Here is a 25,000-nt window from a genome sequence, read left to right on the forward strand (position 1 = left end):
CAGATTTAGATTTTATGTTTTATGTTGTGACTCACAATGGAAAGGTCCTGTTGATAAGAATGAAGAGGGTGTGTGTGTGTGTGTGTGTGTGTGAGCTTATGTGTGTATGTTTGTGTGTGCGTGTGCGTGCATGTGTGTGTGTGTGTGTGTGTGTGTGTGTGTGTGTGTGTGTGTGTGTGTGTGTGTGTGTGTGTGTGTGTGTGTGTGTGTGTGTGTGTGTGTGTGTGTGTGTATCCTTCCCAGAATCCCGTAGCCCCCCAGGGGAGAGGGGTCAGGGCGTGGAACTTCCTGTCCTGACGTCTGAATGTTTCCATCTCACAATGTAGAGGGAGATGTCCCTCCCCCCCCCCCACACACACACACACACACACACTAGGATCTGTGTTCATAAGCAATATAACACACACACTCAGCTGACTGATAGATAAACATCAGGAGTCAGACCTCCTGACTGAGTCCTCATTGGCCTGTCTGAGCAGCCAATAAGAGACACACAGAGCAGGTCATGCCCTGATGATGTCATGACGTGTTGGGAGATATGAGAGGACCTTGTTCCTGCGGAGGTGCAGTAGTGACAGTCACTGGACTGGGGGGGCAGAACCACGCAGCAGAACCACGCAGCAGAACCACGCAGCAGAACCACTGTTTTATGTACTGTTTTATCTGACTGTGTGTGTGTGTGTGTGTGTGTGTGTGTGTGTGTGTGTGTGTGTGCGCAGGGTCGTAGCCACAGTCGTTCCTCCAGTGTGAGTCTGACGGTGGAGACGGCTCTGGGGAGCTTTGACTTCCTGAACACGTCAGACCTGGAGGAGGAGGAGGAGGACGAGGAGAAGGAGAAGAAGGAGAAGAGGAGGACTGACAGGTTAGGATCTTTAAGATGACACCCCCTGTAGAACTGGACTCCTGGTCCTGGCTGAAGGTTGTGTGTGTTACTGCCCCCTGGTGGAGACCCCAGAATCACACTGCTGTCTCTTCAAATCAAATCAATGAGTTTATTTTAGTGTATTCATCATATCCAGAGAATACAGCCATAGGGCAAGCAAACCATCAACTATGCAATATAATAATAATAAAAAACAATAACATCATTTGGCATAGGGCCCCCCCCTACTCTTACTGCCCCCTGGTGGAGAGGTCTAGTAACACACCCCTGTCACACAGCAGGTAGAGACAGGCTGTCAGGTCAGAATGCTCATTACTGTTCCTTACTGCTCTTAACAGGACGTTGATGCTGTAATAATCAATGTGGTAGAAGTCTGTATTTTCAAAGTCCAAGTATTTGTTCACGGTTTAGAAGACGTGTTCTGCTTTGTGGCAAGGCATTGTCATGGTTACGTCCAGCTACAGTCAGGTGTCTTGGTGAACTGTCCTACTCACTCCTCCCTCTTCCTGTGTGCTTGGTGTCCAGTGCCCCTCGCAGGCTGGTGGAGGGGGAGGGGGAGGGGGAGGCTGGGGGAGACTGGGACGCCCCCTCTGTTCCCCTGACGACAGGCTGCCTGGCTCTAGATCACACCCTGCTGGTGCACCTGAGGAACTGCAGCTCCCAACTACTGGTGAGGAAAATGACACACGCGCACACACACAGACACACGCGCACACACACACACACACACACACGGAGGCACACGCACACACACAGACACACGCACACACACAGACACACGGGCACACACACACACACACGCAGACACAGACAGACACACACACACACACACCAACACACACACACAGACACACACACACACACACAGTACTGGTGAGGACATATCAGAGGCTTCTCACCGTCAGCATTTTCAAGGAGTAAAGAAGCTGTGAATCCTGTTGAGTTTGACTAACGTCTCCTGCTGGGGGTGTGTGTGTGTGTGTGTGTGTGTGTGTGTGTGTGTGTGTGTGTGTGTGTGTGTGTGTACACACGTGTGTGTGTGTGTGTGTGTGTGTACGTGTGTGTGTATGTGTGTGTGTACGTGTGTGTGTACGTGTGTGTGTACGTGTGTGTGTACGTGTGTGTGTACGTGTGTACGTGTGTGTGTGCGTGTGTGTGTGTGTGTGTGTGTGCATGTGTGTGTGTGTGTGTGTGTGTGTACACGTGTGTGTGTGTGTGTGTACGTGTGTGTGTACGTGTGTGTGTACGTGTGTGTGTACGTGTGTACGTGTGCGTGTGCGTGTTACAGAGGCTGGGGACATTCGGACCCCTGCGTTGCGGGGAGATGTACGCGTTGGACCGCCTCCTCAGAGAGGCCCGGGTCCTGGAGCTGGTCCGCAGGGTCGCCATGGAAGCGCCCGAGGGTGTCGCCCAGCCGGACCAGGGTGAGGTCATCACGTATGGTTGCTTCTGATTGGACGAGACATGGAACACTACTGTAGCGCTGTAGACAGGTCACAGGTTAGGCTCCTAGGACTATACTGTAGACAGGTCACAGGTTAGGCCCCCAGGACTATACTGTAGACAGGTCACAGGTTAGGCCCCCAGGACTATACTGCAGACAGGTCACAGGTTAGGCCCCCAGGACTATACTGTAGACAGGTCACAGGTTAGGCTCCTAGGACTATACTGCAGACAGGTCACAGGTTAGGCCCCCAGGACTATACTGCAGACAGGTCACAGGTTAGGCTCCTAGGACTATACTGCAGACAGGTCACAGGTTAGGCCCCCAGGACTATACTGCAGACAGGTCACAGGTTAGGCTCCTAGGACTATACTGCAGACAGGTCACAGGTTAGGCTCCTAGGACTATACTGTAGACAGGTCACAGGTTAGGCTCCTAGGACTATACTGCAGACAGGTCACAGGTTAGGCTCCTAGGACTATACTGGTTCAAATGGATTAAATATGATGACAAAGGTTTTGTACATACACGCACGCACGCACACACCAGTCATGTTTAACTCACTAACTGCCAAAGAACCCTCACCACCAAGAGAGCCAGGTGTTCTATGTGATGTTCCCCTAGCAACAACACTCTGATTGGCTACAAAAAGAAGCGTCGTCTTGATGACCATCTGAGGACTTTATTCACCCTCGGCACTGAAGGAGTTAATAATCTAGTCCAAGATGGATCCTGAGGAGATTGAATGATCATCTCTTTCTTCCTCTCTCCCTCCTCCCCCTCTCCTCCCTCCTCCTCCTCCCTCCTCCCTCCTCCCTCCTCTCTGAGTAGTGGTTCCTCAGTTGGAGCAGTGCCAGGGGGCCTTGTTGCTATGGCAGCAGTGTGTGGAGCAGGGGGGGGTGTATTCCACGTCTCCAGAGGCCTTCGTCTCAGCTCTGACCTCCTCCTACACCTGCAAACTGCCAGAGAGGGCCGTCTGCATGGCCGACACAGGTGTGTGTGTGTGGGGGGGGGGTCTGTGTGTGTGTGTGTGTGTGTGTGTGTGTGTGTGTGTGTGTGTGTGTGTGTGTGACTAACCCCTCCTCCTCCTCCTCCAGTGTTCGTGCGTCTGGTGGAGAGGATCCTGGAGCACCGTCTGCCGCGGCGAGGGGGCGTGGCCTCCAGAGAGCCGCTGACGGTGTTCCAGTTCTGGAGCTACCTGGAGGCAGAGGGCGTCAGCGACCTGGACACACACATCTCTGACCTGGCCGAGGAGGGTGGGTCCACACACACACACACATCTCTGACCTGGCCGAGGAGGGTGGGTCCACACACACACACACACACACACACACACACACACACATCTCTGACCTGGCCGAGGAGGGTGGGTCCACACACACACATACACACACACACACACACACACACACACACACATCTCTGACCTGGCCGGGGAGGGTGGGTCCACACACACACACACACACACACACACACACACACACACACACACACATCTCTGACCTGGCCGAGGAGGGTGGGTCCACACACACACATACACACACACACACACACACACACACACACACACATCTCTGACCTGGCCGGGGAGGGTGGGTCCACACACACACACACACACATACACACACACACACATCTCTGACCTGGCCGAGGAGGGTGGGTCCACACACACACACACACACACACACACACACACACACACACATCTCTGACCTGGCCGGGGAGGGTGGGTCCACACACACACACACACACACACACACATCTCTGACCTGGCTGAGGAGGGTGGGTCCACACACACACACACACACATCTCTGACCTGGCCCAGGAGGGTAGGGTAACACACACGCACACATACACACACACACACACACACACACACACACACTATAACAGTTATAGTGAATGTGCTGATGGCTACCATTGTTGTTGTTTTAACATCCCCCCCCCCCCCCCCCCCCCCCCCCCAGTGTGGCTGGTCCAGAGCCTGCAGAGTGGGGACCAGGAGGTGCTGGTGAGGGCGCTGAGGAGACCCCCAGAGGCCAGTCTGAGGAGGGAGGGTCTGCGGGCCGTCAGCCTGCTGCTCAGAGACGGGAGGGGGAGGGTCTCCTCCTCCGCCTCCTCCCTGCTCCGCAGCCTGGCCGACCAGCCACGGCACAGGGAGAGGGTGAGTGTGTGTGTGTGTATGTGTGTCAGGGGGGGAGTGTGTGTGTGTGTGGGGGGGGTGGGAGTGTGTGTGTGTGTGTGTGTGTGTGTGTGTGTGTGTGTGTGTGTTGATTAACTATCATCTGTGTGTGTGTGTGTGTGTGTGTGTGTGTGTGTGTGTGTGTGTGTGTGTGTGTGTGTGTGTGTGTGTGTGTGTGTGTGTGTGTGTGTGTGTGTGTGTGTGTGTGTCCCAGGCCCTGGTGAGCTGTCTGGAGCTGCTGGAGGAGGAGTCTGTTGACACCAGGGTGTGTGGATGTAAAGCTCTGGCCTGTCTCAAGGTGAGACCTGCTGCTCCGTCTCTCCTGATGCCCCCCCCTCCACACACACACACACACACACCAGGGGAGGCTGGTGGAGGTAGGAATCGGAGGACATTGTAATGCATGGAATAGGGAATGGTGTTAGATACCATTCCTTATTCCATACCATGCATTACAATGAGCCCGTCCTCCGATTCCTACCTCCGCCAGCCTCCCCTGACCCACCTCCACACCAGGACTCCACCACCATGTAGGTCTGTTTACATGTCTGTGGTCTCACACCAACTGACAAAATCCATGGAAGAAACAATCAGAATAATTATTGTTATTATTGTTATTATTATTACTACTGCTAACCACCTGTCCTGACCCCCCCTGACCTGTCCTGACCACCCCCCCCCCCCCGTCCTGACCCCCCCTCACCTGTCCTAACCCCCCCACCTGTCCTGCCCCCCCCCCATTCCCCCGTCCTGACCCCCCCCTCACCTGTCCTGACCCCCTCCACCTGTCCTGCCCCCCCCCCCGTCCTGACCCCCCCCTCACCTGTCCTGACCCCCTCCCCCCGTCCTGACCCCCCCCCACCTGTCCTGACCCCCTCCACCTGTCCTGACCCCCTCCACCTGTCCTGACCCCCCCTCACCTGTCCTGACCCCCTCCACCTGTCCTGACCCCCCCTCACCTGTCCTGACCCCCTCCACCTGTCCTGACCCCCCCTCACCTGTCCTGACCCCCTCCACCTGTCCTGACCCCCCCTCACCTGTCCTGACCCCCTCCACCTGTCCTGACCCCCCCTCACCTGTCCTGACCCCCTCCACCTGTCCTGACCCCCCCTCACCTGTCCTGACCCCCCCCCCCCCACCCCCCCCATGCTGCTGCCCCCTGCAGGCCAAGGAGAGCATAGAGCAGCTGGTGTATGTGTGTCGGACTGATAAGGAGGATGTCAGAGAGGCTGCCAAGCAAGCCCTGCTGGTCCTGGGTGAGTGTGTGTGTGTGTGTGTGTGTGTGTCCAGGTGTGTGTGTGTCCAGGTGTGTGTGTGTCCAGGTGTGTGTGTGTCTGTGTCTGTGTGTGTGTATTGTTCCTCAGTATGTGTGTGTGATGTTCCTCAGTGTCCAGGTGTATAACTGTGTGTGTGTGTGTGTGTGTGTGTGTGTGTGTCGTCAGGTGAGGAGGGGAAGATGGCCCACAGACACGTGGAGTCGTCTCAGGACGGTGTGCCCCGCCTCTTCGCCCCCGGCAGCATGGCCAGTACCGCCTTCTAACCCACCTACTGACCTACTGTCTACACACTGTTCCACACACACACACACACCTGGACACACACACACACACATACACACACACACACACACCTGGACACACACACACACACACACCTGGACACACACACACACACCTGGACACACACACATATACACACACACACACACCTGGACACACACACACACACACACACCTGGACACACACACACACCTGGACACACACACACACACACACACACACACACACCTGGACACTGAGGAACACACATCTCACACACACACACACACACACAAAATATGTAAATATATATACACACTGTCAAAGACGTTGCAATACTACCCAGATACAGGAGAATGCTAACTGTCTGTGGCACACTCACACACACTCACACACACACACTCACACACACACACACACACACACACACACACACACACACACACACACACACACACTCACACACACACACACACACACACACACACACACACACACACACACACACACACACACACACAGACAGACAGACAGACAGACACACACACACACACACATAGCTGCAGTATGACATGAACTCTTCCAGGCAGGAAGCTAAAGCCTGTACAGTGTACACACCGACCTCCGACCTCTGACACATACAGCTGCTCTGGAGGATGGAGGGAAGGAGAGGGGGAGGAGAGGACAGAGGAGAGGACATGGAGGTGGAGAAGACTTCACTGCCTTACAATGTGTTCTGGCCTGGCAATCATGTTGGGTGGACCCAGAGAATCAGTGGGTGGAGGGATGGATGGATGGATGGATGGATGGATGGATTGAGGGATGAAGGGACGGAAGGAGGGATGGAAGGGCACAACTAGTGTCAGGTCATGGGACATGATTAAAGCAACATGGAAAAGTGACATTTGGCTTTTCTGGGGAAATGCACTTTTGATCTACTGGAGGCGGTTCCTCTGGAGACGGAGACGGTTCCTCTGGAGATGGAGGTCGTGACCCCAGGGTGTGCTGCCCCTGCTGCCAGCCAGAGGAAGAGTCTGATGAACGATGATCACAGTGCCATCTTCCTCCCATGATGTCATTATATATGCTTTATGAAAATATCTATTATTCCACTGGAAGTGTACATGTTTATATAATTGTATTGTGATTCAGTTGGCATTGTTTAAACATTCTTAAGTAAATTCATATTTTGTTTTTTGAGAGCTGAATAATGCCTCAACCAACTAGCTTCCTGAGCCTGCAGCCACCGGCCATGATGTCACTGGAGACTAGTTAACTGAAGGCTAGGCTAGGTTAACTGAAGGCTAGGCTAGGTTAACTGAAGGCTAGGCTAGGTTAACTGAAGGCTAGGCTAGGTTAACTGAAGGCTAGGCTAGGTTAACTGAAGGCTAGGCTAGGTTAACTGAAGACTAGTTAACTGAAGGCTAGGCTAGGTTAACTGAAGGCTAGGCTAGGTTAACTGAAGACTAGTTAACTGAAGGCTAGGCTAGGTTAACTGAAGGCTAGGCTAGGTTAACTGAAGGCTAGGCTAGGTTAACTGAAGACTAGTTAACTGAAGGCTAGGCTAGGTTAACTGAAGACTCGTTAACTGAAGGCTAGGCTAGGTTAACTGAAGGCTAGGCTAGGTTAACTGAAGGCTAGGCTAGGTTAACTGAAGGCTAGGCTAGTTAACTGAAGGCTAGGTTAAGACTAGTTCTGTGTAGATGGGTGGTGGAGTTATTTTTTCATCAACATTATTATTATTTTTATTATTTTTATTGACAAGTTAAAACTGTGGTGGACTTTGCCTTGTTGAAGCAGACTACTAGATATATCTGTGAGGCTGAGACGAGAACCTGCATCGCCTGTATGCACCTGTCCAGACTCATCCCATTAGATTATATAGGGCCTCATCCCATTCGTTTCTATAGGGCCTCATCCCATTAGTGTCTATAGGGCCTCATCCCATTAGTGTCTATAGGGCCTCATCCCATTCGTTTCTATAGGGCCTCATCCCATTAGATTATATAGGGCCTCATCCCATTAGATTATATAGGGCCTCATCCCATTAGAGTCTATAGGGCCTCATCCCATTCGTTTCTATAGGGCCTCATCCCATTAGATTATATAGGGCCTCATCCCATTAGATTATATAGGGCCTCATCCCATTCGTTTCTATAGGGCCTCATCCCATTAGTGTCTATAGGGCCTCATCCCATTAGTGTCTATAGGGCCTCAGAGTATTAAGGACAGGTGGGTCTTTAGTGTGGAAGTGCCTACAGAGGGTGGAGTGATTTCATGACACAGAGAGACTTTATTTAAGAGATGCAGTGCAAACAGAAACCCACTGCAGCAAAGTATATTTTCCTTATGACACAGATTGTGCAGCATTTAAATAAGTGATTTTCTTGTTGATTTTTTTTTCTATAAAGTATATTGCTTGGCAAATATGTTGCTAGGCATCAAATGTAAACAAATTATTATTATTAAAAATGTGTTAAAGAAATGTTCCTGGTTTCTGTCTTGTTTTGAGAGGGAGGATGTGATGATGTTGATGTTGATCTGTTGTCCTTTATTACATTCTGTAGTTGATGTAGAGCTGTTCTGCCTCGGGGGTCGATGCTGGTCGACTTGTCTTCAGTGTAATGACAAATAATAATAATAATAATAATAATAATAATAATAATAAACAAGACTTACAACTCACTGTAAAGTAAACACATGTAGAAATAGTCAACAAAGAAACCTCCCAAGACCCAAACATTGACTTGGTGAGGTTGGTGCATGGGACATAAAAAACAATCGCAAATATTGACAAGAAATTTACAAAATAGAACAATAAAACAATACATTTTGTAGGCTGTGCGAGGCTAAGTGGCAATGAGGCTAGAGGCTGTGAGACGGGTATGGGGCATGACACCCAGATCCTACATGACACCCGGACAGGTCAGGTCGTCTGCTGGATGGGTTCCCTGTTTTCTTTACTAATATTGAATGATGGTGATAAACGACCCGTCATTCAACAGCAGCGCCCCCGTGGCCGCTCGCCGTGCCTGCACCCTCCCCCCCGCCGCCCCGCCGCCCCGCCGCCCCGCCGCCCCGCCGCTCCGCCGCCCCGCCGCCCCCCACCGCCGCACAGGCGCACTGACGCCACACAGCCGCCATTTTGTGCGGAGCATACTCTGCAAAAGCGGGAGAGGATTAAAACCGCCGGAGGAGAAGGCTGCAATTCTCAACCGTCTCGGACAGATTGAAGAACAGACTCTGCGCTTTCTGCCGAATTAAGCGAGCAGAGAAACAAGAGTTTAGCAGGTAATGTAACACTTGTTTCCAGGGAAGGGGGGAGTTTTGCAGGAGCTTTAATCGGCCTCTAGGTGTCACGATGGGGCTCCAGGTCCGGGCGGATGACGGGGGGGTTTGTCTCCCTCTATCGTTATTGAACATTTAGCAAAAAAAACACTTATAACCCAGAAGTTCAACGAAATGTCCGTATAACTACTCTACTCGAGCTAAATGAGTCGCCATTTCGTTAAGTATAGATAATTAGACTTCGACGTGTTGGTCGAGTGTTTAGGCCAGGCGTCCATTTTCTTTTCCTTCTTTGTTTCCTGTCTTTTCCGTCAGTCTGGAGGTGGAAACTCCGAAACTAACACGACTCTGATCACAAGTCCCTTCATTCGGTCTCCATCTCTGTATTTCTGCCCAGATCTATTTTCCATCCTCCCGCTTGCTGTTGATTGAGTCAAAGTTCGCCGGTCCAGTTGCATTAAAGTTTGCAGATGAAGACGTCCGCCGACCGTGGGTTCGGTGGTCGCCCCACCTCGGTGGTCGTCGTTATTCGCCTTTAACCGGCCGTCGACCCCCTCCACCGACCCCGGTACCGAGTTAACCAAACATAGGCTTCTTTCTCGCATTTCTGTCTCTTCAACCGCCGCTGTCGTGTCGGAGCGCCGCAGCTACCGTGCTAGCCAGCTGCTACGCACACCAAAATGGTGCGAGGCTGCAGAAATGACCCCGCCAGCCGTTCCTCCTCCCGTACCGAATAACCGGGTTTCTATCCGACACCAGCCCCTTCACTTTAACGAGACAGCAGTCTCAGATGAACCGATGTTGTGGTCGGTGCTGCCAGCCCGCTGCCATCCCGGTGCCCGGTGCCCGCCGCCCGCCCTGTGAACGCGTACCGTGAGCTCCGCCGACGGAGGCGGTAAAGTAGCGGACAGCTCCCTCTACAACCCGGCTGCCAGCGGTACAAAAACACGGTTTATTTAAGCCCTGTCAACTGCTGTCTCCCACGTCCATGTTCGCCCTTTATTAACGCCACGTCATCATGACTGGGGCTTAAAGTGATGTTTGATATTAAACAACCAACTAACTAACTAACCCATGGATAACTAACTAACCCATGGATAACTAACTAACCCATGGATAACTAACTAACCCATGGATAACTAACTAACCCATGGATAACTAACTAACCCATGGATAACCAACTAACCCATGGATAACTAACTAACCCATGGATAACCAACTAACCCATGGATAACTAACTAACCCATGGATAACTAACTAACTAACCCATGGATAACTAACTAACCCATGGATAACCAACTAACCCCTGTGTATCCAGTTCATGTAGTAACTGTGTAGAAAGTCTAACATGTCTGTGCCCCTCTCCTCCCCCAGGTAGAGTCAGGTAGCAGTCAGGACAGTACAGGCAGGTGTGTGGTTCACCTGAAGCAGACTTTGAGGAAGACAAGCAGGTGTAGAAAGATGAAGTATTCGTTTCTGGTGCAGGTAACCACTAGCAACCACTAAGGAAGGAGCTGACGTGTGTTAGAGATGGTTCCTGTAAATAAAGTCAGCTGAGGGGATATTATGGTCTGTCAGACCACTGTGATGTGTGCTTTTAAGTGGCTGTATGTGCAGGTACCAGCATTGTTCTACCATGGTACTGGAACATGTTTACATACTCTCTGTCAAGTAAACACGCTGTCTGAACATCCAGGGATCAGTTACATTTAAACATGTGAACAGTGATGGAATGAGTTGGGCCTAATGCTGCATATCTAGACTGTGTGATGGGCTGTCTCTCTCCTCCTGATCTGTGATTGGCTGTCTCTCTCTCCTGGTGTGTGATTGGTTCTCTCCCTCCCCCAGGTGTTGCCCATGGACGGGGGACCCACGGACGTGGTGGTGGAGGAGGGGGGAGAGGGCTTCAAGGCCAAGGAGCTGGTGGGTTACCAGGAGGAGGAGGAGGAGGAGGTGGTGGCTGACCTGCTGCAGCAGGCCGTGGAGGGCATGGTGGTGGAGGAGGGGGCCGGGGAGGTGGTGGAGGAGGCCCAGGGGGGGGTGATGGAGGCCGGGGGGGTGGAGATGATGGTGATGGAGTCTCTGGACCCCGCGCTGCTGCAGATGAAGACTGAGGTGATGGAGGGCGTGGTCGGTGTCCCAGGCTCCGCCCACCAGGCCACGGTCACCACCGTGGACGAGACTCAGATCATCACCTTACAGGTAAACAACAAACACATACAGGTAAACAAATACAGGTCAATAGCTCAATAAAGTAAAATGTTGATCCTGAGTGAGCAGAGTCTTCCTCCTGCTGAGTCGATCTTCATCTCCCGAACCCCGGCTGCAGTCTGGTGTGTGTGACACCTACGTTACTACACTAACATACTAGTAACACGTATGACCAGAGTTGAAATGAATATGTTATTGTTGATGATTTATTTGATTGAACAGCAGGGAGTCCCATTGAGACCACAGTCTCTTTACCAGGGAGCCCTACACACACACACAGTTTACAACCAAACACTGACAACCCTAACACAATCAAGACAAACAAACACATTTTTCAACAAAGAGGTCCTCAATCAAAACTTGAACAACCAACTGAAATGATTTTTGTAGATTGTTCCAGCAGTGATGATGATGATGGTGTTGTTGTTATGGTTATTGATGTTGTTGATGATAGTGGTGTTATGGTTATTGTTGGTGTCATGGTTGTTGTTGTGGTGGTGTCATGGTTGTTGATGGTGTTGTGGTGGTGGTATGGTTATTGTTGTGGTGGTGGTCTTATTGTTGTTGTTGATGGTGTTATTGTTGTTGTTGATGGTGTTATGGTTGTTGTTGTTGATGGTGTTATGGTGGTTGTTGTTGTTGTTGTTGTTGATGGTGGTGTTGTGGTGGTGGTGGTCCCCTCCAGGTGGTGAACATGGAGGAGCAGCAGGCCCTGGGTCTGGGGGAGCTGCAGCTGGTCCAGGTGCCAGTTTCTTCTGTCACCTCCACCGTGGAGCAGCTCCAGGGGACCTTCATAGATGCCACCGCCATGCCCAAGGACGGAGACCCCGTCATCTGCCACACCCTGCCCCTGCCAGAGGGCTTCCAGGTGAGACACACACACACACACCCTGCGAGAGGGCTTGTCCTAGGCCTGTGTGTGATTGATCCATGGTTGAGGAGACGTGTATGTGTGTGTATATATACTGTGCGTGTGGATATACTGTGTGTGTGTGTGTATATATATATACTGTGTGTGTGTATATATATACTGTGCGTGTGGATATACTGTGTGTGTGTGTGTGAGTGTTCCCTGGTAGTGTGATGTTGACCCCTGCCCTGTCTCCCCCAGGTGGTGAAGGTGGGAGCCAACGGGGAGGTGGAGACGGTGGAGCAGGAGGAGCTCCAGCCCCAGGGGGACGAGGACCTGACCCAGCCTCAGCAGGAGGACCTGTCCTGGGCCAAGGACCCGGACTACCATCCCCCCCTGAGGATGGTAGGTAGACTACACCACAGGTTCAACCCCGGGCAGGGCCGCTGGCTCCTAGACACACTCTGCTACCGTTGTGCCCTTGAGCAAAGGCACTTGACTTCAGATGACCCCTGCTCCTCTCCGGGTGGGGGGGGGTGACAGGGGAGGATGGAGCAGAGGACACATTTACAGTTACTGATGGACTAATACAGCTCTATTATTCTGCCACCCTCCTCCTCCTCTCCTCTCCTCCCCGTCTCCTCTCCTCTCCTCCTCCAGCTCAAGAGTAAGAAGAGTAAGAAGAGTAATCTTCGGTACAGGACGGAGGGAGAGAAGGACATGGACGTGTCTGTGTATGACTTTGAGGAGGAGCAACAGGAGGGTCAGCTGTCTGAGGTCAACGCTGAGAAGGTAGTGGGCAACATGAAGCCCCCCAAGCCCACCAAGATCAAGAAGAAAGGTGACAGCTGGCCATCGGTCATATGGATTCATATCGCACCTTTTATGTAGGCAAATGTCACAAAGTGCTTCCTGCACAGAGCCGACCTCCTTCCTGTCTGGAGCCTGTCCCTGTCAAAATACCGCCAGACTTTCCCCTGTGGGTTTTCTATCTGGTGCTGTAGTTGAATTTGACTGTTGACTTTATTTGAGGTTGTCACCAAAGAAGTTGTTGTAACTAAGAAAGCTCATAATAATAGCTGCTAATAATAATCTTCTAGCATTGAGACTGGCACCGGAGCATAGCCGTGTTCTTCTGATGACTGATGGACAGATGGTTCACCCATTTAGACAAATGTTCTTGTTGTAAGTTGCTTTGGATAAAAGGGTCTTCTAAATGTGCAGGTGTGAAGAAGACCTTCCAGTGTGAGCTGTGCAGCTACACCTGCCCCCGCCGCTCCAACCTGGACCGCCACATGAAGAGCCACACAGACGAGAGACCCCACAAGTGTCACCTCTGTGGGCGGTCCTTCAGGACCGTCACCCTGCTGAGGAACCACCTCAACACACACACAGGTACACACACACACCTTCAGGACCGTCACCCTGCTGAGGAACCACCTCAACACACACACAGGTACACACACACACACACACACACACACACCTTCAGGACCGTCACCCTGCTTAGGAACCACCTCAACACACACACACACCTTCAGGACCGTCACCCTGCTTAGGAACCACCTCAGCACACACACAGGTACACACACACACACACACACCTTCAGGACCGTCACCCTGCTTAGGAACCACCTCAGTGCACACACACACACACACACACACACCTTCAGGACCGTCACTCTGCTTAGGAACCACCTCAACACACACACACACACAGGTAGGGTCTCTCTCTCTCTCTCTCACACACACACACACAGGTAGGGTCATACACACACAGGTAGGATCTCTCTCTCACACACACACACACAGGTAGGGTTACACATTCTCACACACACACAAAGGTGGACACACGGACACACACACACACACACACACAGAGGTGTGTGTTAGTCCTGAGCCCTCTCCCCTGCGTCTGCAGGCACCAGACCTCATAAGTGTCAGGACTGTGACATGGCGTTTGTGACCAGCGGGGAGCTGGTCCGCCACCGCCGGTACAAACACACCCACGAGAAGCCCTTCAAGTGCTCCATGTGTGACTACGCCAGTGTGGAGGTAGGCCCCGCCCTCTCACACGCCTTTGGCCAATAGAAGGTCACTATTGGGTCAGTCAGGAAGTTAAACCAGGAAGCTGTGTGTGTCTCCAGTCCTTTCACTGGCCACACCTCTGATCCACAGCAGGATGTTGGTGGGAAGCTGTCTTATACCTCCATATATGATGCTGTGCGTGTGTATGGTGTGCGTGTGCGTGTGCGTGTGTGTGTGTGAGTCCAGGTGAGCAAGCTGAAGCGTCACATCCGGTCCCACACGGGGGAGCGGCCGTTCCAGTGCAGCCTGTGCAGCTACGCCAGCAGAGACACCTACAAGCTGAAGAGACACATGAGGACCCACTCAGGTGAGACCCCAGGACCCACTCAGGAAAGTAAGGAGGAGAGGGTATGTCAGCCAGATTCTAACCCATGCCCACATGGGAATATGTATGTGCACTGTAGACCATGGTACTGGACCACCCCAGGCCATGGTACTGGACCACCCCATGGTACTGGACCACCCCAGGCCATGGTACTGGACCACCACCGGTGCCCGGGTCATAATGCTGTGTGTTTAAGGTGTTTCATACTTATGTCTAAGTGGCATTTCATTGATTTAAGGTCTGCGTTTTAAAATGGAAATGAATGTAAATGTAGAGTCTAGTTCCAGGTGGGTACGCCTGTCAGTGTGAGAGGTTGACAGTCCTCTCCTCCCCCGCCTGTCCTGGCTCTGTGTCCCAGGAGAGAAGCCGTATGAGTGTTACATCTGCCACGCCCGCTTCACCCAGAGTGGCACCATGAAGATGCACATCCTGCAGAAACACACAGAGAACGTGGCCAAGTTCCACTGCCCCCACTGTGACACCGTCATCGCCCGCAAGAGTGACCTGGGTAACTACCCCTACCCCAAACCCAACTACCCCCCAGCCCTAACACAACTACCCCTACCCCAAACCCAACTACCCCCCAGCCCTAACACAACTACCCCTACCCCAAACCCAACTACCCCCCAGCCCTAACACAACTACCCCTACCCCAAACCCAACTACCCCCCAGCCCTAACACAACTACCCCTACCCCAAACCCAACTACCCCCCAGCCCTAACACAACTACCCCTACCCCAAACCCAACTACCCCCCAGCCCTAACCCAACTACCCCATTTATACACTTCTAATATCAAACTGTTTTATCATGATGTTCATATCTGTGACCCCCCCGCCAGGTGTCCACCTGCGGAAGCAGCACTCGTTCATCGAGCAAGGCAGGAAGTGCCGCTACTGCGACGCCACCTTCCACGAGCGCTACGCTCTGATCCAGCACCAGAAGTCCCACAAGAACGAGAAACGCTTCAAGTGTGAACAGTGTGACTACTGCTGCAGACAGGTGAGAGGCTAGGCTAGGCTAGCCAGGTGACTACTGCTGCAGACAGGTGAGAGGCTAGGCTAGGCTAGCCAGGTGACTACTGCTGCAGACAGGTGAGAGGCTAGGCTAGGCTAGCCAGGTGACTACTGCTGCAGACAGGTGAGAGGCTAGGCTAGGCTAGCCAGGGGACTACTGCTATATTATTATATATTGTTATATTAAATGGCATCTATTAGAGAACGTCTGTTGTTGTTATTACTGACATGTAATAAGTGTGTATAAACAGGTTGTTGTTGTTGTTGTTGTAGGAGCGTCACATGGTGATGCACAGGCGGACCCACACGGGGGAGAAGCCGTACTCCTGCAGCCAGTGTGACAAAACCTTCCGTCAGAAGCAGCTGCTGGACATGCACTTCAGACGCTACCACGACCCCAGCTTCATCCCCACCGCCTTCGTCTGCACCAAGTGTGGGAAGACCTTCACCCGCAGGGTGAGAGCCCTGGGTTACCGGGGGCAACGGCTAAAGAACGGTCTAGAACACCCCCTTCTACCTCGCTTTCAAACCCCACAACCTTAATGAGCAGAGTACAGGCGTTTGTCTGATGATGATGATGATGATGATGATTGTTATTTTCAATCCCCTCCTCCCCACCCCAGACCTCGTCATAGACCGTGGCTGTGTGTGTGTAACATGTGTTCTCTCTCTAGAACAGTGTGTGTGTGTGTGTGTGTGTGTGTGTGTAACATTGTGTTATCTCTCTAGAACACCATGGCCAGACACACAGAGACGTGCGTCGCCCCTGGGGAGGAGAACGGCAGCGCCCCCAAGGGCCGGAGGGGGGGCAGGAAGAGGAAGATGAGGAGCAGGAGGGATGAGGACGACGATGAAGACAGTGGTGAGAGACTCCCCCCCCCCCCCCCCCTCCTTCTCTTCCTCCTCCTCTTCCTCCTCCTCAGTGTGACAACATGAACGGTGGTAGTGTCCCAAACACAGTCCATCCACAGGGCTATATCAGTCCACAGGGCTATATCAGTCCATACACAGGGCTATATCAGTCCACAGGGCTATATCAGTCCACAGGGCTATATCAGTCCATCCACAGGGCTATATCAGTCCACAGGGCTATATCAGTCCACAGGGCTATATCAGTCCACAGGGCTATATCAGTCCATACACAGGGCTATATCAGTCCACAGGGCTATATCAGTCCACAGGGCTATATCAGTCCATACACAGGGCTATATCAGTCCACAGGGCTATATCAGTCCACAGGGCTATATCAGTCCATCCACAGGGCTATATCAGTCCACAGGGCTATATCAGTCCATCCACAGGGCTATATCAGTCCATACACAGGGCTATATCAGTCCACAGGGCTATATCAGTCCATCCACAGGGCTATATCAGTCCATCCACAGGGCTTTATGTGGTGTCTACGTAACAACAACACTCTGATTGGCTACAACATAAAGTATCCTCATTTATGCATTTTTGGTGAATAAATAAAGCACTTGACCTATGGAATGTTGACAATCTGGGCGACTTTATTCTGTGTGTGCAAAAGCATTTAAAACAATAAAGTACCAATCATCTTCATCTTCATCTTCATCTTCCTCCAGAGGAGCATGCGGAGCCGGAGCTGGACGACATCGATGAAGAGGATGAGGACGAGGCGGAGTTGCTGGACGAAGAGGAGATGGAAGTGGAGCAGGCTCCTCCCACTGTCCCTGTCCCCGCTCCTGCGGAGGAGCCGCCCATCAAGAGGAAGCGCGGCAGACCCCCCAAGAACGCCCCCAAACCGGCCCCGCCCCCCAAGACTTCCCCCAAAACCGCCCCCAAGACCTCGTCTAAAACTTCCATAGGTGAGTTATCTCCTCTCCTCTCCTCTCTCTCCTCTCCTCTGTCTCCTCCTCTCCTCTCCTCCTCTCCTCTCCTCTATCTCTCTCCTCCTCTCCTCTCCTCTCCTCTATCTCTCTCCTCCTCTCCTCTCCTCCTCTCCTCTATCTCTCTCCTCCTCTCCTCTCCTCTATCTATCTCTCCTCCTCTCCTCTCCTCCTCTCCTCTATCTCTCTCTCTCCTCCTCTCTCTCTCTCTCTCCTCTATCTCTCTCCTCCTCTCCTCTCTCTCTCCTATCTCTCCTCTATCTCTCTCCTCCTCTCCTCTCTCTCTCCTCTCCTCTCCTCTGTCTCTCTCCTCCTCTCCTCTCCTCTCTCTCTCTCCTCCTCTCCTCTATCTCTCCTCTATCTCTCCTCTCTCTCCTCTCCTCTCCTCTCCTCTCCTCTATCTCTCCTCCTCCTCTATCTCTCTCCTCCTCTCCTCTCCTCTATCTCTCTCCTCCTCTCTCTCCTCCTCTCCTCTCTCTCTCCTCTTCTCTCTCTCCTCTCCTCTATCTCTCCTCCTCTCTCTCCTCTCTCCTCTCCTCTCTCTCTCTCTCCTATCTCTCCTCTATCTCTCTCCTCCTCTCCTCTCTCTCTCCTCTCCTCTCCTCTGTCTCTCTCCTCCTCTCCTCTCCTCTCTCTCTCTCCTCCTCTCCTCTATCTCTCCTCTATCTCTCCTCTCTCTCCTCTCCTCTCCTCTCCTCTATCTCTCCTCCTCCTCTATCTCTCTCCTCCTCTCCTCTCCTCTATCTCTCTCCTCCTCTCTCTCCTCCTCTCCTCTCTCTCTCCTCTTCTCTCTCTCCTCTCCTCTATCTCTCCTCCTCTCTCTCCTCTCTCCTCTCCTCTCTCTCTCTCTCCTCTCCTCCTCTCCTCTATCTCTCTCTCTCTCCTCTCTCTCTCTCCTCTATCTCTCCTCTCCTCCTCTCCTCTCTCTCTCCTCCTCCTCTCCTCTATCTCTCTCCTCTCTCTCTCCTCCTCCTCTCCTCTATCTCTCTCCTCTCTCTCTCTCCTCCTCTCCTCTATCTCTCCTCCTCTCCTCTCCTCTATCTCTCCTCCTCTCTCTCTCCTCTCTCTCTCCTCTCTCTCTCCTCCTCCTCTCCTCTCTCTCTCCTCTTCTCTCTCTCCTCTCCTCCTCTCCTCTATCTCTCCTCTATCTCTCTCCTCCTCTCCTCTCTCTCTCCTCTTCTCTCTCTCCTCTCCTCTCTCTCCTCTATCTCTCCTCTTAGCCGTGGGACATTATTTATGTTTTATTGTTTTTCTTTCTCTGTGTCCTTCACTTGTTTTTGTAAAGCATCATTGGGTCTTAGAAAAGCGCAAAAAGTTTGATTTTTTTTATTATTATTATTATTACTACACTCATGAGGCACTGAAACTAGGGTCTTTTCATCTGTGGAGGAATGCTGTTCTACTGTGGTTAAGACCTTTCCCATGCCAAATATTCTGCTGTTTTACTCAGCATGTATTCAGACCCATGCTATACTGTAATCCCCCCCCTCCCCCAGCTGCAGCCATCATCAAGGTGAAGGACGAGAGCACCGGCGCTGTGGAGAACATCATCGTCAAGAAGGAGGCGGAGCCGCAGACCACTGAGCTGCAGACCGCAGCCAATGATGATGAGGAGGGGGTGGAGCTAGTCGAGGACGAGGGAGTGGAGTCAGTAGAGCTTCCAGTGGTGGAGGAGGCGGAGCCTGCAGCCGTCGCCAACGGAGACCTGACCCCAGAGATGATCCTCAGTATGATGGACCGATGAGAGAGAGAGAGAGAGAGAGAGAGACACACAGAGACAGAGAGAGAGAGAGACAGAGAGAGAGACAGAGAGAGACAGAGAGAGACAGAGAGAGAGACAGAGAGATCCCCTACAGCCTTGGTTAAAGCTAGCAGTGTGTTTCTGCTATAGAACGTCAGCCGAATGATCTAGAACCTTCCCTGCTGTAGACAAACACTACGACCACGAGAAGGAGCAGCTCTCACGTCTGACACCTTTCACTTCCTGCCTGCCACCTCCCCCAGTCACATTATGAAGTCAGTGTATAACTCAGATTATCTTCAGATCAGGTCGCTCCTCCGTGGGTTTAAAGGCAGCGGTCGGTATGATGTGTAAAAAAAGATAATCTTGTCTTGTTTTTTTGCTTGTACATAATTTTTATTTTTGTTTTATGACAAACATTTTAATCTTTTTCTAGTGATTTGAGGTTCTGTAATATGCAGGGGGAAGTGTGTGTGTGTGTGTGTGTGTGTGTGTGTGTGTGTGTGTGTGTGTGTGTGTGTGTGTGTGTGTGTGTGTGTGTGTGTGTGTGTGTGTGTGTGTGTGTGTGTGTGTGTGTGTGTGTGTGTGTGTGTGTGTGTGTGTGTGTGTGTGTGTTCCCCGTCCCTAATCCATGCTTGGACCACCTGGAGAGCCGCAGTGGGTCCAGGTTTGGTCACAGCTGACTAAACTAATCAACTGATTTCAAAAACCATGATGAGCTGAATCAGGTGTGTCAGTGCTGAGCTGGAGCAAAAACCTGCAACTCACCCGGAGTGAGGACCGCTGATCTGGACCCTGCTCGGTTCTACTGCCACACGGTGACCACTGAGGTTAGGGTTAGGTGACCACATGGTGACCACTGAAGTTAGGGTTTGGTGACCACTGAGGTTAGGGTTAGGTGACCACACGGTGACCACTGAGGTTAGGGTTAGGTGACCACTGAGGTTAGGGTTTGATCAGGGTTTGACCACTGAGGTGGAGCATTTCTCCATGCTGCTCACACCCGTCTCACTAGGTCTACACTAGTGTGTCTGGACCAGGGGAGGCTAGTGGAGGTAGAAATTGGAGGACGGGCTCATTGTATTGCATGGAATGGAATAAAGAATGGTATCAAACAAGTGTTCCATTCTATGTATTACAATGAGGCTGTCCTCCGATTTGTACCTCCAGCAGCCTCCCCTGTTATGGAGTAGCTGGGGTTTGGGGTGGACTGGGACATGATAGAGGTTATGCAGTCAGAATCATGTTGGACATCATGTCACCTCAAACCTCTCTGTCCAGTCACCTGACCTGACCACCTGTCCCCTGTCACCTGACCACCTGTCCCCTATCCTAACCCCCTGTCACCTGACCACCTGTCCCCTAGCCTAACCCCCTGTCACCTGACCACCTGTCCCCTGATAATGCTCCACCCCCCCCCCCTCCCCTCCCTGTTGAAGGAGTTGTTCAGACTGTGTTAATCTTGGAAAGCAAACCAATTCTCCCAGTTCAATACTGTTAATTTCTCACATCATTAAATCCTGACTGTATAGTTGTTGTTGGGGGGGGGGGGGGGGTGAGGTGTGTCTGTCTGTCTGTCTGTCTGTCTGTCTGTCTGTCTGTCTGTCTGTCTGTCTGTGTGTGTGTGTGTGTGTGTGTGTGTGTGTCTGTCTGTCTGTCTGTCTACAGGGGGGGTCAGGGGAGATTCTAACTAGGTTGTTAAACAGAGGAAGCAGCGTGATGATGGAGGGATGTTTTGTATTAAGTTTGTTATTGCAGGTTCAGCAGAACTCTGTTGTTCCAGATGAATAAGCCTGTTCTGAATGCAGCCTTCTCCTGTATGGATTTACATGTACACTGCTTCAAACTCCGATGCATTATTTTGTACCGGGCTGTAATGTGTGACTTTTACAACGATCTGAAGACCAACGTCAAACATGGGCTGGGCTGGGCTGGACTAGGATAGCTGGGATGGGCTGGACTAGGATAGCTGGGATAGGCTGGACTAGGATAGCTGGGATGGGCTGGACTAGGATAGCTGGGATGGGCTGGACTAGGATAGCTGGGATGGGCTGGACTAGGATAGCTGGGATGGGCTGGACTAGGATAGCTGGGATGGGCTGGGCTGGACTAGGAGTGTTGGTCTGGTGGATGTATTGCTGCTGTACAGATAATAAACATATTGGCCTACTGCTGTCCTTGTTGGTTTTGTTTTCTAGCGATAGAATGGCTTCGAAATTATGAGATAGAATTCCCATTTATCAGCATTATTTGTGTCCCATCACCACCTTCCCTGATGACAATGACAGCTGTTTATAAATGTAGACCCTACACAGCTGTTTATAAATGTAGACCCTACACAGCTGTTTATAAATGTAGACCCTACACAGCTGTTTATAAACGTAGACCCTACACAGCTGTTTATAAATGTAGACCCTACACAGCTGTTTATAAACGTAGACCCTACACAGCTGTTTATAAACGTAGACCCTACACAGCTGTTTATAAATGTAGACCCTACACAGCTGTTTATAAACGTAGACCCTACACAGCTGTTTATAAATGTAGACCCTACACAGCTGTTTATAAATGTAGACCCTACACAGCTGTTTATAAATGTAGACCCTACACAGCTGTTTATAAACGTAGACCCTACACAGCTGTTTATAAATGTAGACCCTACACAGCTGTTTATAAATGTAGACCCTACACAGCTGTTTATAAATGTAGACCCTACACAGCTGTTTATAAACGTAGACCCTACACAGCTGTTTATAAATGTAGACCCTACACAGCTGTTTATAAACGTAGACCCTACACAGCTGTCGATGGTACATGGTCATTATATGGTGCTGTGTTGCTGTCGCCTGTTATTGAGAAAGTAGTTCATAGCAGAGGTCAGGAGGTCGGACAGGACAAGAACTCCTCACACCAAAATGATACAGATTAGCAACTTGTCCTTTAGGTTTTTCATATCACTGAAGTGTGTGGAAACAATCTGTGCGGTCATTTGATGAAAGCGCTATACAAAATAAATGCATTATGATCATTAATATTATTATAACACAGGAACCTGTTGCTAGGTGACAGTGAGAGGGAGGAGTTATACAGGGACCTGTTGCTAGGTGACAGTGAGAGGGAGGGGTTATACAGGGACCAGACTGACAGTGTTATAACAGGTTGTAACCAGGTTGTCAGTGTTATAACAGGCTGTAACCAGGTTGTCAGTGTTATAACAGGCTGTAACCAGATTGTCAGTGTTATAACAGGCTGTAACCAGGTTGTCAGTGTTATAACAGGCTGTAACCAGGTTGTAACCAGGTTGTCAGTGTTATAACAGGCTGTCACCAGATTGTCAGTGTTATAACAGGCTGTAACCAGGTTGTCAGTGTTATAACAGGCTGTAACCAGATTGTCAGTGTTATAACAGGCTGTAACCAGTGTTGTACTGTAGCTGAAGGTGTCAGTAAGGTGGTTGTAACTTCCTGTCTCAGCGCTCCTTGCCTGCTGTGGTTTCACTATGACTTTGTCAGCAGCAGGATGTGTGTGTGTGTGTGTGTGTGTGTGTGTGTGTGTGTGTGTGAGCCTCCAGCACCTCTGGCCGCTTCAGTAGAAGCTCAGGAACATCTGCTAGCGCGTGCATCTTTGGTAACTTGATTTATTTATTCAACCTTTCTTCATCCAGGAAGTCTCAACTACTGCCAGCACCTCATCTCTGGAGCTAGGAGCTACCTGGAGGTTAGCTGGAGGCTAGCTGGTGGCTAGCTGGGGGTTAGCTGGAGGGTTAACTAGGTGTTAGCTAGAGGTTAGCTAGGTGTTAGCTAGGGGCTAGCTAGGTGTTAGCTAGGTGTTAGCTAGGTGTTAGTTAGGGGCTCTACTACCTGCCCTAGCTCTACCAGAGAGGTTCTACACCACCTGTGCTCCTCTCCTGCTCTCTACGACCTCTGACCCTTTACCTCTGACTCCTAATCTCAGAGCTGACTCAGAATCATGGCTTCCAATATGGACATCTCCTACAGCCTACAAGGTATGAACCTCCTCTCCACTCCCCTTCTCCTCTCCTCTCCTCTCCTCTCCTCTCCTCTCCTCTCCTCTCCTCTCCTCTCTTCTCCTCTCCTCTCCTCTCCTCTCCTCTCCTCTCTTAACCAACACCTTTACAATAGTTTTTACAACAGGTGATTAGGAATCCCCATTGTGACAGTCTATCCTGCCTGTGATATATTAGACAACACACACATGACCACGTCCATCCATAGTTTACCTCATTACCTGTTTTCACCGTGGACGGCGCTCCTAGAAACCAGCGCTCGGGTAGTTCTGACTAACGTGGCGTCAATAGGAACAGCCCTAATGACCACAGAACGCCTTCCATCGCACCTTACCACCAGTGGTAGTGAACGTAGAGTCACGTTTCCTTTGAAGAATGGAAGTTTGGGGAATGACCCTTGCTCTCTAGCCTGGTAACCCGTTGTCTAAAGGCAATCATCCATCCGGCTGGGCGTCACGGCTACGACCAGGTCATGACCAGGTCATGTATTACTGCTTCAGAAACCACCAACCTGAGGGACTGACTAAACAGCAGTCTCTCTCTCTCTCCCCCCCCCCACTCTCTCTCTCTCTCCCCCCCCCCCCCCCTCTCTCTCTCTCTCTCTCTCTCTTTCTCTGTTTCATATCTTTCTCTCTCTGTTTTGTGTGTGTGTGTGCGTTTGTGTGTGTGTCTGTGTGTGTGTGTGTGTGTGTGTCTGTCTGTGTGTATGTGTGTGTGCGTGCGTGTGTGTGTGCGTGTGTGTGTGTGTGTGTGTGCGCGCGCGTGCGTGTATGTGTGTGTGCGTGTGTGTGTGTGTGTGTGTGTGTGTGGAGCAGAGTGTGTCCGTGAGCTGCTGCGGCCCCAGAAGGTGTGTGTGATGAGGCAGGTGGAGATGAACCAACCCAGAGGGAAGCCAGAGAGCAGACTGATGGTGAGTACTGACCTCTGACCTCTGACCTCTCACCTCTGACCTCTCATCTCTGACCTCTCACCTGCCCTGCCCTGGGGGGGGGGGGGTTGGGGGGGTATTCTGACGGCAGATTGTGCAGAGATGTTTTACATGTTCATCATTTAGCTGTGAAACCTCCGATAAGAACCAGTTCCATCAGCAGTCTCTGTGCCTCCATCTGTGGTGGGTGGAGTGGAAACAGGGATGGATCTCTCTATGTCTCTCTCTCTCTCAGCCTATATGTTCTCTTTGATCTCCCTCCTGAATGACTGCGTGTGTGTGTGTGTGTGTGTGTGTGTGTGTGTGTGTGTGTGTGTGTGTGTGTGTGTGTGTGTGTGTGTGTATTCTCCTCCAGGTGCTGACTCTGTGGAGAGGTTATGTGGTCCACAGCAAGCAGCCAGTCAAGGTAAACAACACACCACCAGCTGCTGCTGTCTGTCATTCACACCGAGGGGCATGAGGTCCCCAAACTATCACCACTCCACACCAAACATGATCAATGATGATGCTTCATGTTGTAGCCAATCAGAGTGCTGTTGCTAGGTAGATACCACATAAAACACTGAGTGTTAGTAGGTTAGTAAAGTGTTAGTAGGTTAGTAGGTTAGTAGAGTGTTAGTAGGTTAG

The 25,000-nt window shown here is 51.3% G+C and overlaps 3 protein-coding genes across 4 annotated transcripts in view; all 3 read left to right on the forward strand.

The window, feature by feature from the left end:
• Window positions 1-8,534, forward strand: part of LOC310824368 (rho family-interacting cell polarization regulator 1-like) — a 35,461-nt gene extending 26,927 nt beyond the window's left edge. For both annotated transcript variants that reach the window (XM_083697623.1, XM_083697622.1), the window contains 9 exons: window positions 720-862; window positions 1,409-1,553; window positions 2,172-2,307; window positions 3,159-3,320; window positions 3,425-3,583; window positions 4,296-4,492; window positions 4,725-4,808; window positions 5,676-5,766; window positions 5,953-8,534. In XM_083697623.1, the coding sequence (XP_083553749.1) occupies window positions 720-862; window positions 1,409-1,553; window positions 2,172-2,307; window positions 3,159-3,320; window positions 3,425-3,583; window positions 4,296-4,492; window positions 4,725-4,808; window positions 5,676-5,766; window positions 5,953-6,050 (1,215 nt within the window). In that variant the 3' untranslated portion in view covers window positions 6,051-8,534. The remainder of the gene's footprint in view (window positions 1-719; window positions 863-1,408; window positions 1,554-2,171; window positions 2,308-3,158; window positions 3,321-3,424; window positions 3,584-4,295; window positions 4,493-4,724; window positions 4,809-5,675; window positions 5,767-5,952) is intronic.
• Window positions 8,535-9,149: 615 nt separating this feature from the next.
• LOC310824369 (transcriptional repressor CTCF-like) lies at window positions 9,150-19,999 on the forward strand. Its single transcript, XM_083697624.1, has 14 exons — window positions 9,150-9,340; window positions 11,186-11,539; window positions 12,234-12,416; window positions 12,660-12,803; window positions 13,059-13,239; window positions 13,623-13,793; window positions 14,320-14,453; window positions 14,673-14,793; window positions 15,170-15,319; window positions 15,653-15,813; window positions 16,101-16,283; window positions 16,557-16,689; window positions 17,414-17,656; window positions 19,174-19,999. The coding sequence occupies exons 2-14, from the start codon at window positions 11,195-11,197 to the stop codon at window positions 19,419-19,421; spliced, it is 2,397 nt and encodes a 798-aa protein (XP_083553750.1). The 5' UTR covers window positions 9,150-9,340; window positions 11,186-11,194; the 3' UTR covers window positions 19,422-19,999.
• Window positions 20,000-23,223: 3,224 nt separating this feature from the next.
• Window positions 23,224-25,000, forward strand: part of LOC310824367 (capping protein, Arp2/3 and myosin-I linker protein 3-like) — a gene marked incomplete at its 3' end in the record, with an annotated part of 19,969 nt that continues 18,192 nt past the window's right edge. Inside the window, exons 1-3 of the mRNA XM_083697621.1 lie at window positions 23,224-23,424; window positions 24,261-24,355; window positions 24,729-24,779. Of these exons, the coding sequence (XP_083553747.1) occupies window positions 23,388-23,424; window positions 24,261-24,355; window positions 24,729-24,779 (183 nt within the window). The remainder of the gene's footprint in view (window positions 23,425-24,260; window positions 24,356-24,728; window positions 24,780-25,000) is intronic.

This window comes from Argentina silus (assembly GCF_951799395.1).
Source record: "Argentina silus genome assembly, contig: scaffold_188, whole genome shotgun sequence".
Classification (NCBI taxonomy): domain Eukaryota; kingdom Metazoa; phylum Chordata; class Actinopteri; order Argentiniformes; family Argentinidae; genus Argentina; species Argentina silus.

Bases quoted from the DNA above. Each gene is read 5' to 3' on its own strand.
- LOC310824369 (XM_083697624.1), top strand. From the start codon at position 11,195: ATGGACGGGGGACCCACGGACGTGGTGGTGGAGGAGGGGGGAGAGGGC. The intron at 15,320-15,652 runs GTAACTACCCCT...CCCCCCCGCCAG, and splicing joins CGCCCGCAAGAGTGACCTGG to GTGTCCACCTGCGGAAGCAG. The intron at 16,690-17,413 runs GTGAGAGACTCC...ATCTTCCTCCAG, and splicing joins GGACGACGATGAAGACAGTG to AGGAGCATGCGGAGCCGGAG.